At 34.6% G+C, this 14,856-nt stretch overlaps 1 protein-coding gene across 10 annotated transcripts in view; it reads left to right on the plus strand.

Moving 5' to 3' along the window:
* The window catches only part of ADGRG6 (adhesion G protein-coupled receptor G6), a 160,325-nt gene that overhangs the window by 94,785 nt on the left and 50,684 nt on the right, over window positions 1-14,856 (plus strand). For all 10 annotated transcript variants that reach the window (XM_049902398.1, XM_049902389.1, XM_049902369.1 and 7 more), the window contains 3 exons: window positions 5,440-5,525; window positions 8,665-8,717; window positions 9,900-9,962. In XM_049902398.1, coding sequence (XP_049758355.1) covers window positions 5,440-5,525; window positions 8,665-8,717; window positions 9,900-9,962 — 202 coding nt within the window. The remainder of the gene's footprint in view (window positions 1-5,439; window positions 5,526-8,664; window positions 8,718-9,899; window positions 9,963-14,856) is intronic.

The raw sequence follows: 14,856 nt of genomic DNA on the forward strand, positions 1-14,856 counted from the left end.
CCCACATACTTCACTTTTTCCTTTGGCTTTGGGGGTTACATCGACTTCCTCTGTAAGGATATTTAAATTGGAAGTATGGAATATTTTACATTAAATGTAGACATAAATTTCATTAGGGTTATAAAGACACCAATTCAGAGAAGCGTTTATAGTTATTCTGGTAGTTACACCAAGGAGATTTATGATGGAGCAAAAATTCCAGCAACCCCAAGAAAGCAACAGCAGCTGGATTTTCCAGTGCATATTTCACATGGCCTACAGCCAGCAGATGGGAATATGATAATTCTAACTCAGTATTTCAGTCTTTGTATGAACATACAAAGAGCCTCTGTGGCAGTCTCCCTCCAGGACTGGCACGTCTTCTGCTGCCCAGGAACATTTATATGATGCTTCAGAGTCCTTGACTTGGTGGAGTGGGGCTGTATTCACTCAGTCATGTCACTTCAGACATTTTTGAAGAGAGCCTTGTTCAGCCCATCTCTCTCTGCGTCATAACTTTGATTGGAGTTTCAACAAAGCAAGGAAACGTTAGAAACAGTTAAACTGGTTTATCTTGAATCCATTAAAGAAAAATAGAATCTAATTGAGATGATTCTTGATAAAAAATTCATTGTAGCATTTAAAAATATTCAAAGGTTAATGTGTGGTAGAAATATTCTCAAATGTGTATACTCAAATTTGGGTGCCATCTTAACAATTATTACCACATCCATGAGCTACCTATACTATTTGCTTATTAGGTTTTTTTTTTTTAACTAAATTGACTCACTCTTTTACTTCAGTGTTTTTGATTACAGTATTTTTATGCAAATAATACACGCGTTATATGTTTTTGCCAACAGTGCAACCCACTTGCGCGTTATTTTCCTAGATGTACTACGCATGTTATAAGCATGGGTGCATTATTTGCAACAACAAAAAAATGGAGCCCTGGTGGCATAGTGGTTAGCTTAGCTGCTAACCCAAAGGTCATCAGTTCGAATCCACCAGCTGTTCTTTGGAAACCCTATGGGGCAGTTCTGCTCTGTCCTGTAGGGACCCAATGAGTTGGAACTGACTCGATGGCAATGGGTTTGGTTTTTTTGGTTTTATTGTAAAATGAAACCAACACAACTTGTTATAAAGTAGAAAGTAAAAGTGAAAAAGAATGATGAAAACAATGTTTTTGATTTCTCCCAATACTCTATTGCCTACTTATGTCTCAGAACTCTTCATTATCTTTTTTAAAAGGGAGAGTAAAAAAGTATTACAATCAGGGTTTTTCTTTGATGTGATCAGATTTGAAGTAATTTAAAAGAGAATTACTTTTCACTTGTTAGTTGTCATGGAATTGATTGATAGGTTAGAGAATTCCATTTTATTCACTGTAAGAAATAGAGACACAACTATTAAAGATGTTCTCCACTTCATTCAGTTTTTTAACTCTGAACTCAAAAGAGGCTTATTGAGTCCCCCAGGAATGTTGTCTAGGTGGGGAGAGAGGGAAGGGTTGAGATTGTTTCACAATCAGATATAGTTCTACAATATATCAATAACATCTGTTATTTTTCTATACAATATAATTTAACTTACAATTGCGATATAGAAAATTAAAAGAAAACTATAAATGTGTCTTTAAAAAATGTCATTTTGGTGGGTAAGGGAGAAAATAATGTTTTCCAGTTAAATACCTATTAATCCACTTGATGGGACAGAGAAGAAATAAATTCCTGACAACCAGAGAGTTAGGGAGGTAACAGTAATTCATACAAAGATCATCTTTCTTTCAGACTTCACTCAAAAAGCTTCACTTACCTTGGCAGCTTCTGGAAGCCAATTTTCCCAGCTTTTACGAAGTGTTCCTATTTCTCTGTGTAAAGTTCTTATAATTTTCAACTGGACTATTATCCGATACTTCAGACTATAAACTAAGAAAATCTTATCTTCTAAGCTACTTTTCATAAACAGTGTTTTAGGATATAATGGATAATCAACCTAGGTATTCCCACAAAGAATGAACCTTCCTACCTTTTCCATTATATTCCCATGAAAAGCTCTTGAACTAAATATTATTTCTGTTCCAAGTCATATTTTCTATGCCTGAAACATCACTCCAGTGATGAATAGTAAACTTAAGCCAGCGCAAGCAACCCAAGTCAGGACTTAATTGTTAATTAAGTCACTCTTAATTGTTCTAAAATCATTTGTTCTAAAAACCTAGTTTACAAGTACAAATTATAACTCTCCTAGTTCATTAGCTTATTAGTTTCCCATTTTTGTTTACCTATTTGAATAACAAACTTACTGTCAGCATATTTGGGTCAATCCAGCACTCAATCTAGCTTCCTATGCCAGCTATCTGAAAGAAATTGTGTGTGTAGGATCAGCAGGACTCCAGCCATATTGTAAATGCCTCTGCATATATACCATTGTGTCATCACCAGTCTAAGAAATAATCTTGAATCTAAAGTAACATTTAGTTTATATTTTAACATCTATATTTTCAAACCTGTATTTCATACCTTTTAATATACAGTAGATAAAGTAGTGTCATTTCTATATACTCCAAGAAATTCTGAAGACAGTGTTATTAAGAAGTCAAAAAAAAAAAAGATTAATTGAAGAGATATAGAGAAAGGAGCACTGTTTTGATGCCATGTCTGTCATGGCAGGCAGTGGTTTCCTTCTGGAAGTTATGCCTGGCTGGAAGAGTTATCTGATTGGAAGATGAATATATACTTCCTTTTTTTGCATGAAATGTCTATCATGATTTTTTTTTCTGGCATGATTGCTGTTATTAGGATAATACATATATCTTTTAAAGTCTCTGGAACACATGAAGATTTGTGAATAGCTTTTATAGTAAGACAACACAGTAGTTATGACATCTATTGGAGAAGACAAATTGACTGCTGTGACAACAGGGAAACCCCCCCCCACTCTCAGTTTATTTTAATTGTGTATTTTCTCTGATGACAATGATTAGCCCAGGTATTTTGCTGCAATCCCCATATCCATCTCACCACCCCTTCAGTGAACATTTTTTTTTTTTTAATCTTGCTCTGCGGATTCACTCTTGAACATTTTTCATAATTACTTGTTGACTACATAATTCAACATTTTTAATAAGTAGAAAAAAGTAGACTGTTGAGTAATTTTTGACTAAATGCATGAAATCTTATTCTGAGGCATCTGGAAGAGACTACTTGAAAACTGTTCATAGCGTGGGAGACTCTGTAATATAACATGCTAGGTTATTTGTGATATAAACATATTTGTTATAAGAAATATGACTCTAGGGAGCATACTATATTTATAAATTGATTTAGCTATGTCCAATATTTGGTTGTTTTTTTAATATTGGATGGGCGCTCTGGTGGTCCAGTGGTTAAGCTCTTGACTGGTAACTGCAAGGTCGGTGGTTCAAACCCACCGGCTGCTCTGAGGGAGAAAGATATGACAGCCTGCTTCCATAAAGATTGACAGCCTTGGAAACCCTATGGGGCAGTCCTGTCTTACAGGGTCACTGTGAGTCGGAATTGACTTGAAGGCAGTGTCTTTCTCGTTTATAAAAGCAATGAATTGTGAGTCAGGAAATGTTTAAAATTTAAAGAAAAGTATCTTAATTTTTGGAATGCTTCAGAAGCGTAAGTGATTCAACATATTGGTTTTTACTATTTTGCAGTATTTTCCTAAGAGAAGGAAGGAATACTCTTATTATACCAAAAGCATGCTTTAGGTCTCCATCTAGTGGTACCTTGTCAGTTACTCTACTACCATCAGTGAATGTTCACAGAAGACGCAGAGGGTCCTGAAATAACTCTCCACCTCTCACACTTCGGTTTCCTGTCGGTCATCCACAGTGTCCATGGTTCATTATGATGAGGTTTATGTGTAAAAGGGTTTTCTAAAGGAATTGTCATTTTTAGTTCAGGAAAATTTTTTTTTAAAGGAATAGCACATTTTTTTAAGGAAGATCATTAAAATACCTGAAGAGTTTCACAAGGTGAAATAACCTGGTCTGCATGAATTAAACTCAGCTGTCCTTGAACTTGTATCAGTTTTAGGTATATTATTACATTCTGGAGTGGCATTTTCTATTCTTCAGCGTGCGACTCTGATTCCATTACTGGAAAGACATTCTTTTTGTAGTGGGCCTGGAATTTGCTTTTTGGTAGATTTGGCAGTTGCCAAAGGCACACTTTTGTATTTTTTTCTGCCATCTCCCCACAATTTTCATTAAATCCACTCCCTAACATTGTTTTAATTATATACATCTACATTTTATTTGAGTATTTTACCTGAGACTTCCATAAACAAAAGCTTGAAGAAAGATGATTGACAATAACGGAGATTGAAAATAATTTTCTTCTGCCTATACCTTATCATATTTTAAAAGGTTATTTTTCTCAGCAGCTACTTTGACAAAAGTTCACATAATGCCAACTAGAGAGATTTAGCAAACCCTGGCTGGTGAGTTTGATTTTCATTTAAAAAAAAATCAGGGCACTTTAAGGATTGCCACAAAAAGAGAAAATCAAAACCCTTCTCACACACAGACATAGGATTTTCTTCATAGAGCAAGTTAGTCCATTAAAATTTTATTCAGAAATATTTTTTCTTCTGCTCTGGTATGAATGACCACATCGGTGATATTTTTGTGAAAAATCTGATGATATCCAACCGAATAGCTTTGTTGGAGAGGGAAAAATTGGAGAGAGGAAATAATCCAAAACAATAATTTGCTGTCATACAAATGATACCAATAATACTTATTAAAATGCCAGGAAACTTAGATATTTTAAGTCAGATTGCAATAAAAAAATCTTTATGTGATCATCATCATAATGAATTTTCTTTGAAGAAGCTGCTAGTAATATTTTGTGTTCCATGATTATATTGAGTTTTTGGGAACTGGTATTCCTGCTAAAGGGAGAGGATTTTTAAAGGAAGAATAAGGGGCTGAGGGCAGTAAGTATGTGTATGCCTATTTTTCTTAACTTTTTTTTTTTAAGTTAACTCTGGCTCATCATTTCATTCAAGTTTTAACATCCCAAACTCTATCATTATTTATAATGTACAGAAAAAAAAAAAAAAGATAATGTCTCGTTACAAGCAATCAAATTGTACATTAAAAATCACTACTGTTATGGACAGTAGGTATCAGATTTATAGAATTTATAAAAGTAAAATTTGTAGAAGTAAAAAATATGAAGAAATACATACAGGTGATAATTGAGGAGCAATAAATTACCTATAAGAATAAACTAATTTATACTCTTCCTAAGAAGTTGCAAAGGTCACTGAGCATAAAATAAAAATATCTCAAAATTTTGTATACCTAGGAGTAGGGTGTTTCTATAGATTGTATGAAATATGTCATTGTAAATTTAAATTGTATGATAATTATATGACTCTAAAAATGTAATTAACGGATCAAATCCTATTTCTAATGGACAGATGGAATTGTCTATAGAATTTCCATAGTGATTCAAAACATCCTTCGTCACCCTGAGGTAAAAGTACAGAGCAAGGTGGCAGAATGGGTAAGCGAACTTCTAAAATTTCTTTGTTTTGTTTTAAATATTTAACCTCTGGAAATCAGCAGTAACACAGAGTTGAAACACGTGAATCCACAGATCATACTGAAACACTGGTACTGTTTATTATAAATATGTGAATAACCAAAAAAAAAAAAAGTTGCCATTGAGTAGATACTGACTCGTAGTGACCTTATAGAACAGAGTAGAACTGCCCCATAGGTTTTCCAAGGAGCACCTGGTGGATTCGAACTACTGACCTTTTTGGTTAGCAGCCGAATGCTCAACCACTGTGCCATCAGGGCTCTAAAATATGTGAATAGATATATAATAAGTGAGGTGCATTGCATATGCATAAGAGAGGTACATTTGAATGAAGGATCAAAAATGGAATCTAACAGACTATCATAAGTAAAAGTACCACACGAATTTAAATGAATTTTAATAGGTATCTTTAAATCTTTATTTATATCCATACGTTTTCAACACTGTTTTTTTTATTTAATTTTTTGGATGTTTGGTTCAAAAATGGAAAAAAGCCTAAAAAGATATATCATACAGGTCTCCCTTTGATCCTTGTTGCTGAGCTGCCTGGAACCCTTTTGCTTAGAAATCACTGTTTATCTTGGGTTTTTCCAGAGTTTCTTTTTGCATATAAAAGCAAATAAGACTCTAGATTGGGGGGTTTTTCCTCCTTTTGTATAGTAAAGGTAACATAGTTTACACATCGTTCTACATCATATTTTTTTTATTACCAGACTTTCAATATTAATACACAGAGAACTTCTTCACCTTTTTTTAATACACTATTTCAGAGTGGTTTTGGGTTTACAGAAAAATTGTATGGGAAGTACAAAGTTCCCATACATCCTCTGTATTCTGCTGCACCATTTCCCTTATTTTTAACGTCTTGCATTCCTGTGATACTTTCGTTATAATTGAGGAACCAATATTGATACATGGTTATGAACCAAAGTCCCTAGTTTTCATTAAGGTTTACTCTTTGTTGTACAGTTCTGTGAGTTTTGATAAATGCATAATATCATATTTCAACCATTACAGTACCAGGCAGAACTCAACATTTTTTTTTTTTTAAACCGGTATGTATTATTCCATTATGTGGCTATACAGTAAATTATTTAACCAGCCTTCTGTTGATGAACATTTAGGTTGTAATTTATTTAACCAATTTCTATTGATGAAAATTTTGGTAATTTCCAATTAAAAAACAAACAAACAAACAAACAAAAAATTTCCTTCTTTCCTTTGGAAACACAATCTTGGGATTTTTTTTTTTCTCCCTTCTATATTCTTCTCCATACCAATAACAAAATTTTATTATTCCACTGGTTTCTATTGTTCTCTTAATTCTTTTTCTACCCACAGCATACAGTGGGGATTTTGCACTGCTTTTTCTATGTAAGATTATCTAGTGTGACTATTTGTTTTTGTGTGAATGAAGCTACTAGAGTATTTGTTCTGAAGTAAGAAAAATGATTATCTCAGACAGTAGATAGCTGATAAAGTTTTCCTCAGTAGCAAAAGAAAGTTCAACCATACATTCAGAAGTTATGGTGAAGTAATTTTCTTTCTTATAACCCTGGTAGCATAGTGGTTAAGAGCTGTGTCTGCTAACCAAAAGGTTGGCAATTTGAATCCACCAGGCTCTCCCTGGAATCTCTATGGGGCAGTTCTGCTGTGTTCTTCAGGGTTGCTATGAGTCGGAATCGACTCAACGGCAATGGGTTTTTGGGTTTTTATATATTTGAGGAATAAATGAGGGAGAAATATAGCCTTATTTTTAAAGACAACACCCTTTATAACAAGTTGACTACAGGAAACAATAGTATGTAAAATAGAAACTCCATTGTAAAATTGGAGGAGGGAGAATAAAATTCACAAATAGAAGTCAAAGAAATGCTGCTGTTGGCTTTTTTGGGGAGTGAAACTTTAGTCACTAATTTAAATGTTTTAGAATGTTTAAATTCTAAACCCAGTGATGATAATATTATTAATCCTGAAAGTTAGCATTTGTTGAAGGGCCTGATACTTTAGACAAGGTATAATTTTGCATTTATATTTTTTTATATTGCATGGTTTTAAATACAGAATCATTCTCGTCTGAAGCTAAATTTCACTGGACCCTTTTCATTTAAGATGCAAAATATCAAAGCAGACTATTGATAATACAGAAAATACAAGTGGTGTTCTTGATTCATACTATTACAATTTACAATTAAAAAAATAATTCAGTGCTTTTGCCAGCGTTTTGTAAAATTGACATTCAGTATCAGAAGGACTTGCAATGAAGTCAAAATGTGTGTTTGAAACAAGATGTAAAGAACTCTGGATATGATATATAAACAGGAGCATTTTGAGTCAGTAAAGAAATCCTGTTTGTGATGGTTTTGGTTAATGCAGTGTAAAAACAAACACCTAGTGCCACTGAGTCATAGAAGCTTGTTATTCCTGTTGAAAGGAATCCGTTGCCTCTTTACAGAGGTCTGCTCCTGAGGCCCATAAAGGCTGTTAAGTAATCACATAATAATGAATATAATTCTTAATAATGTTGAACTTATTTTTGCTTGTTTAATAGTTTATTTTTAATTTCTAGTTTTCTTACTACAGGTATTTTTATGCGATGGTAATTACCAGAAAACATATTTTATTGCATCTCAGTGTTTGTTAAATGAAGAATATAAGAGGTGTTTACTGTGCCGATCTTCCCGGCGTACTGTTAGAACTCAGTTCTCAGTTTTGTAGATAATATAAAAGTCACAATAGATTCATGATACCATGACGTACAGAAGTATAGGGTTTCTAGACTGACAGGTTCAGTCTGGGATCTGCTACTTCTTAATTGGGTGGCTATTTCATCTCTGTGAAACTCAGTTTCTTCATCTATAAGATGGGAGAAATCATTCGTATCTCACTGAGTGTTGTGAGGATTGAAAGAAATAACATTTGCAAAGTTCCTGGCATACAATGATCCAGTAACTGTTATCTTTACCTTTGACTCCTCTAGGTCTCCAGGATTTTCCCAGGGTCTTATTCCAATAACAGCTTATCTTTTGGGAGGGAAGAAACTTGACTCAGATAAAAAAAGAAATTCTGAAAACGCACCCTTTCCCATTGTGTTTTTCAGCTCAATTCAACCTTCCAGAATTGGAACTACACCGTTTATGTGGTTAATATAAGGTAAATGACAGAGTAAATTATTTAAGATATTTAAAAAGTTGTGTCTAACTCAGTTCTTTCTCTCCCTCTCTCTCTGGCTGTACCCCCACACACATACACACAATTCTAGATGCATACACACATGGACCATATTCATAATCTTTCTAAAACAACTCTATATGCACAGGAAGCCTCAAGGCTGTAGTTAAAAAAAAGTTGCCATGGAGGCCATGCTGACACACAGTGACCCTATAGAATGGAGTACAACGGCCCCCCATAGGGTTTCCAAGGAGCAAGCTGGTGGATTGAATTGCTGACCATTTTGGTTTGCAGCCTTAATGCTTAACCACTCTGCCACCAGGGCTCCACAGCCAGTGCTGTAGTAATGACTTTTAAAAGATTTGATCGTACATCCCTCGCATTTAAAAAAAATTTAGCATGTCCTCCCAAAAATGTATTTGTATTTTTAAATAAATTGTGTGTATATTACTGAACTGATATATATTATGTATTATAATATATCAAAAATTTAAAGAACAATTAAATATAAATAGAAGTAATGTTAGTTTCTTCTCATACCCCAGTGGATCATCTAGAGCCCCCCTGGGTTGCACGTACCCCAGTTTAGAGCCAGCTGTTCTCAATATAAGACATTTGCAGTCTGATCACAACCTAGCTTTTCAAACTCTGTCTAAATTTAAACCCTTCTAAATTTAAATCCTCTGCTAAATCTCCAGCCAGTAGTATCATTCCCATATCCTCATCTGTACATTGTTTATACAGTTTTAAAATTAAAGTTTTTCATAGTGTATTTCATGAACTCTATATTTGTATTCAATGGACCCAAGAGATATGACAACTCTTAACACAGAAAAAGGGGTTCCATGGCCGGGTAAGCTCAGTAACACATTATTAAACAAAATGAAACAGATTTCTTTCTATGAGGACTTCTCAGATTCTTGAATATACTAATATACATTGTGAATCTTCAAGAGAGAACAGAACACAGATTTGCCCTGTTATGTATGACCATGGAGCCATTTTGTCTCAGGCTTGTGAAAGAACTAGAATCTCAGAACACATTTGGAAACGCTGGCTTGGAATGTCCATTCTGCTACTCTCTTTTGCTTCCCCAAGTTTTGTTGTTGGTGATGTGGCTGGCGCATGAGAATGGTAATGAGTATATGGATCTGTGTTTTTCAGTCTTCACCTGAGCACTGGAGAGGACAAGATTAAAGTCAGGAGAAGCATTGAGGATGATTCAAGGTAATAGTGACAAAGTCTTACAGAAAGGGTAACATTCTTACTCCTGTCTGTGTTTTGACTATCTGGTAGAGAAGTAAAAACGATGATTTAGGACAGCAAAATTGAATGATGTACCACACTCAAGGCATTCCTTAGCACTAATGAACATTTGTGTGTGTCTGTGTGTGTGAATTAAAACCCTACTATAACAGAGTGGGTGTGGAAATGTACATCTGATGGAAAATAACTGACAAGTTAACATTTGCAATGTCTATTGTTATTTTTAGTCCTTCCAATTTATTTATTACAACCCATTACCTCATTTGAAATTTCAGGGAGACCTTCAAAGTAAAAACAGATAATTTATCATTTTCTTTTAATTGAAAGGCTTCTGTGCATCTAATAATATTGGTAATAAGTGCCAAAATATCTTTACCCTTCAAAGCTATCAGCTAATTCTCTGAGGTCTCCATTTTTAAATTTATATCAGGATCATGACTTAGGCAGGTAATTTAAAGGATATACCCAACCCTTTTTTACCCAACCCAGTGCCGTCAAGTCGATTCCGACTTATGGTGACCCTATAGGACAGAGTAGAACTGCCCCATAGAGTTTCCAAGGAGCGCCTGGAGGATTTGAACTGCCGACCCTTTGGTTAGCAGCCACAGCACTTAACCACTACGCCACCAGGGTGTCCATTATATATTACCAGTTGTATAAGAGCCAACTGTTCAAAGTGCTGTCGTGTGTGTTTGGGGGTGGGGGGGTCCTAAACTCCCAAATGGAATAAATTTAGTTGTGTTCATGTAGTACATTGCATCTCTATAGAATAAAGGAAAAGAAAAATCAGTTTAAAAGCAAAAGTTCTTGTAAGTTTTGCTGAGTTTCAATGGACTAAATTGATGTTAGTTATATATAATCATGATGATGGATTGTGCTTCTTTTCTGGTGATTTATTCTTGGTATTAAAGATAAAAATAAAATTTCATGTAAGTGTTTACCAGGGTTTTTCTTTTTTCCTGTTTCTATTCAGCATCCGACGGCAGTAGGTTTTAGGTTTATTCAGCATCAGAAAAGAAATGTTTTTAAAGTTATATTGAAACTTGTCATTTTTGTATAAAGTCAACAGACTGGATTGAGATATCAGATTAGAGAAAATTGTTCTTATTTTCTGACATTGCTCCTTTTCCTTTATGGTCTGGAGAGCATATGCCATTTATGTATTCTCTGGTGGTAACTGGATTTTTTACCTTTCTAGCCAAATAATGAAACCTTGGTGGTGTAGTGGTTAAGTGCTATGGCTGCTAACCAAAGGGTCAGCAGTTCAAATCTGCCAGGCGCTCCTTGGAAACTCTATGGGGCAGTTCTACTCTGTTCTATAGGGTCGCTATGAGTCGGAATCAACTCGACGGCAGTGGGTTTGGTTTGGTTTTTTGTTTAGCCAAATAATGTCTTCTCTAACCTTTTTTTTTTTTTTTTTCTAACCTTACTGCTGCATCATACTTGGCCTTGAATAATGGCTCCAGCCGAGCACCTGTCACATTTTGTCTGGCAATTGAGGCAGCCCTAGTTTTTGGGTCTTGCCAAATGATGCACCAGCTTCAGGAAGTCAGGCTTGCCTTTTTAGTTTATTTACTGTGGTTCTACTACCTTATAGTCTTAAGATCAGCCATCAATAGTATATATCACCAATGCAGAAGCTCTTGCCTGAAAGACATTTAAATTCATAGAACCTCAGTTTTCCTAATCTGTCGAACCCAATGGGTCATTTCACAGAAAGCTATAGGGAGAATGAACTAAGACAATGTATATGGGAAAATCCACACATTTGGTTTTCCTTTGGTGTGAACTCTCGATGCTGTTTTAATATTCTTGCAGCCTTTTCCCCCCTCTTTTTTTTTTTTTCTATTCTCTTGTACTCATTGATGAGTCTTTAGAGTCTCTCACTGTTTTTCTCAAAACCACCATTCACCAGTTTTACTCACACCTCCTTTTTCTACACTTTTCCTTTTCAATTGGATTGTATCACTGAACACAGACCATGGCTTCAGATTATGTTATCATACTCTATCGTCCAGACAGGCAGGAAACCGAAGCCACAGAGATTGGTTTGTTCAAATAGAGTGTTTGATGGTAACAACAGATAGAACTTGACTTTGTAGAACCATAAAATAGTTTCAATTTTCAGGATGAGAGAGGGGAAAGCACACACACACACATACACACACACAGATAAGACTAGTGAAAATACATGGCTATTCTTCAATTGCTGAGTTTGGATAGTCGATACTATCCACAATTCGTTATGCTAATTGTGTTCTCAGTATGCAAGAGAAGTAGCAGGTGACAGTCCCAGTTGTAAGCTCTCAGTAACTGGGGTGGCAAAGCTTATCTTCAAACAACAATGTCATCAAAGAATACTTTTTGGTAGGGCATTTACGAAATTAGTAAGGTACCACAGTTCACCATTATAATCACGTCTATGTTTATCTCATCCTGAAACATGGGTTACATACGAACAGCAAGCAGTAGATCATTTTAGAGATAAATAACTTTCCAGAGTGAATTATGAGAATAATAGAGCACCCTGTCCTTGAGATTAACATAGATATATAGGGGAACAAAATAGAGCTATTCTTTAATTTCATCTAACCTTGAATAGCAAATATTTCACTTTTTGTCTTTTTTTTTAGCACCACAGATATTTTAGTCCTCTCACTATTTCATTGTTAATTGATACTCACAGACTTTTCTAAAGGAAAACACGCCACTGCCTCTCCATTGATCATTCCACAGCTATTTCAGAAACAATGCTATCGCTGTTTGATTTTGGCATGTGTCTTGATGGTATCTTATATCATATTATTCATTTCCCCTCAGTAAATGAAGAAGATGAAAGTTTTGTTGCAAACCCAGAGCCTTGACATATAAGGAAATAAATTTCACCTGTACCTGACAATATAATGTCATTTAATTTTACGTCAGAGTTGACTAGTTTTGATTTCTTCTATTGGCTATAGCTGTGATCACACTGGAACACAAAATCATGCTACTACAAATTATAGAGCCAAAATTTTGACAGGGCCTTTAGGATATATCCCTTTGCTTCCCAGAGAGATATTTTCTTTTTAAAAATCCTGCAAGGACAGATACTGTATAACCTTCTTCAGGAATATGCTGACCAATCACACAATCACAGAGTATATTCTGAGTACTTCACTTGTAACTTCTTACCTTACAAAGTACTTATAAGTGCTTAAAGGAGATGGAAAATCATGTGTCACAATCATAAAAAAAATTGTTACACATTTGTAAACAAAAACCCTCTTCACAAATAATTTAAAAAATGATCCATTGAAATTTGAATTTTTCTGAAAAAAAACTTTTTTTATCATAAACGGTGTAGAATTAACCACAAGCAAGCATCACCTTTTTATGAATATATGCTATAAAATATTACTTAAAATATTTCTGAGCAGAAATGGAGTGATATGAATTTCACTCTTTCACCAGTTTTAGCCCTATCCACCTAGACTAATCTGTGCTTCTACATTTCCTTTGATGAATTTCAGTATCACTAGTCCCAGAAAAATGTAGGCAAGAAACTTAACGAGGCCACTCCTGAGATGTTTTTCAACAGTGTAGTGCTATCATTTGGGGGTATGAAGAATTTTTTTTTTTTTTTTTTTTGTAATATAGATTGAAACCAATTGCCATTGGGTTTATTACAATGCATGACTACCCTATGTGTGTTAGCGTAATGCTCTAGCAGATAGACAGATAGACAGACAGATAGATAGAAATGGATATAGATATCTTTTTGTTCCTATTTTTCCTGTTATTATTATACATTTCCATGCCAAAAGATGAATAAGATATACATGTGTTTTTTCAGCTGCATCATAATTGAGTAAAAATTTATTGTATTGGATCAGAAATTAAATTTCAGGAAAATTGGGCCTTTAGGTTGATTTAAAATAATTTTACAGTTTCAGTTATCGTTAAAAGCCCTTTAATCTCCATCATTGCTCTGACTGTCTCATGTTAATTTGCTCACATACATAAATTGAGCATTACACAGTGTATTTGAAGATTTTGTCACTGTTTCCCAGAGCCTCTTATGACAAGAAGATAAGACGTAAAGAAAGCCTGCACTTGCTTGATTTTTAGTTCTGCTCTTTCTGAGTCTCTTAGCGACTCTTTATCACATTAGTGCTGTTTGATGTCCCAGTGAATTCTCTAATCTTTGTGTCTCTACTTCTAGCCCATTGCCTAGTTCATACTAGTTGTTTAGGTGTTTGACTTGTGTTGAATTATTAATTAATATGAGCATATTCGGTATTATAACCTTACATGTGGAAATCCAGGTTCTCCAGAGTCAATAAAATGCCATTGTTGTTTTTTCAACTCAAAAGTAATGCTCCCTTTCTTATCCAGGTAGACCTAGCTCTCTACCTCAAACATTTAAGACCATCTCATAAATAAGAAGTAAAGTTGAGAAAGTTCTGTAGCAAATAATGATAATTTATAAACATCTGCTAAATCAATTAAACAGTATGCTGTTTTCTGCTAGATAAGTAAAAAGGCATGGTGATTATCTTGGATTTTCTCATGTGGCCAGACATTGAGAATAAATAAAGTTCCAGCATAAGCTTAGTGTTGGAGTTGGGAGGGTGAAGGGTATGCACACTGTAGCTGGAAAGAAATAACTGATGGAAACAGAATTCTACATGCAATCTCCTACAATATATATTCATTTTGAAAAAGTTTTAACATAATTTATGCAGCAACAGAGAGAATCTATGTGTGCCTTGGCATATCTCTTCAGTCTCAGCACATAACGGTGATTACTCTCACTACCACATCCAAGTGTTTTGTTTTCTCGCCAAAATACCCAACCAGTCAACAACACCAA

Source organism: Elephas maximus, chromosome 1 (assembly GCF_024166365.1).
Source record: "Elephas maximus indicus isolate mEleMax1 chromosome 1, mEleMax1 primary haplotype, whole genome shotgun sequence".
NCBI lineage: Eukaryota > Metazoa > Chordata > Mammalia > Proboscidea > Elephantidae > Elephas > Elephas maximus.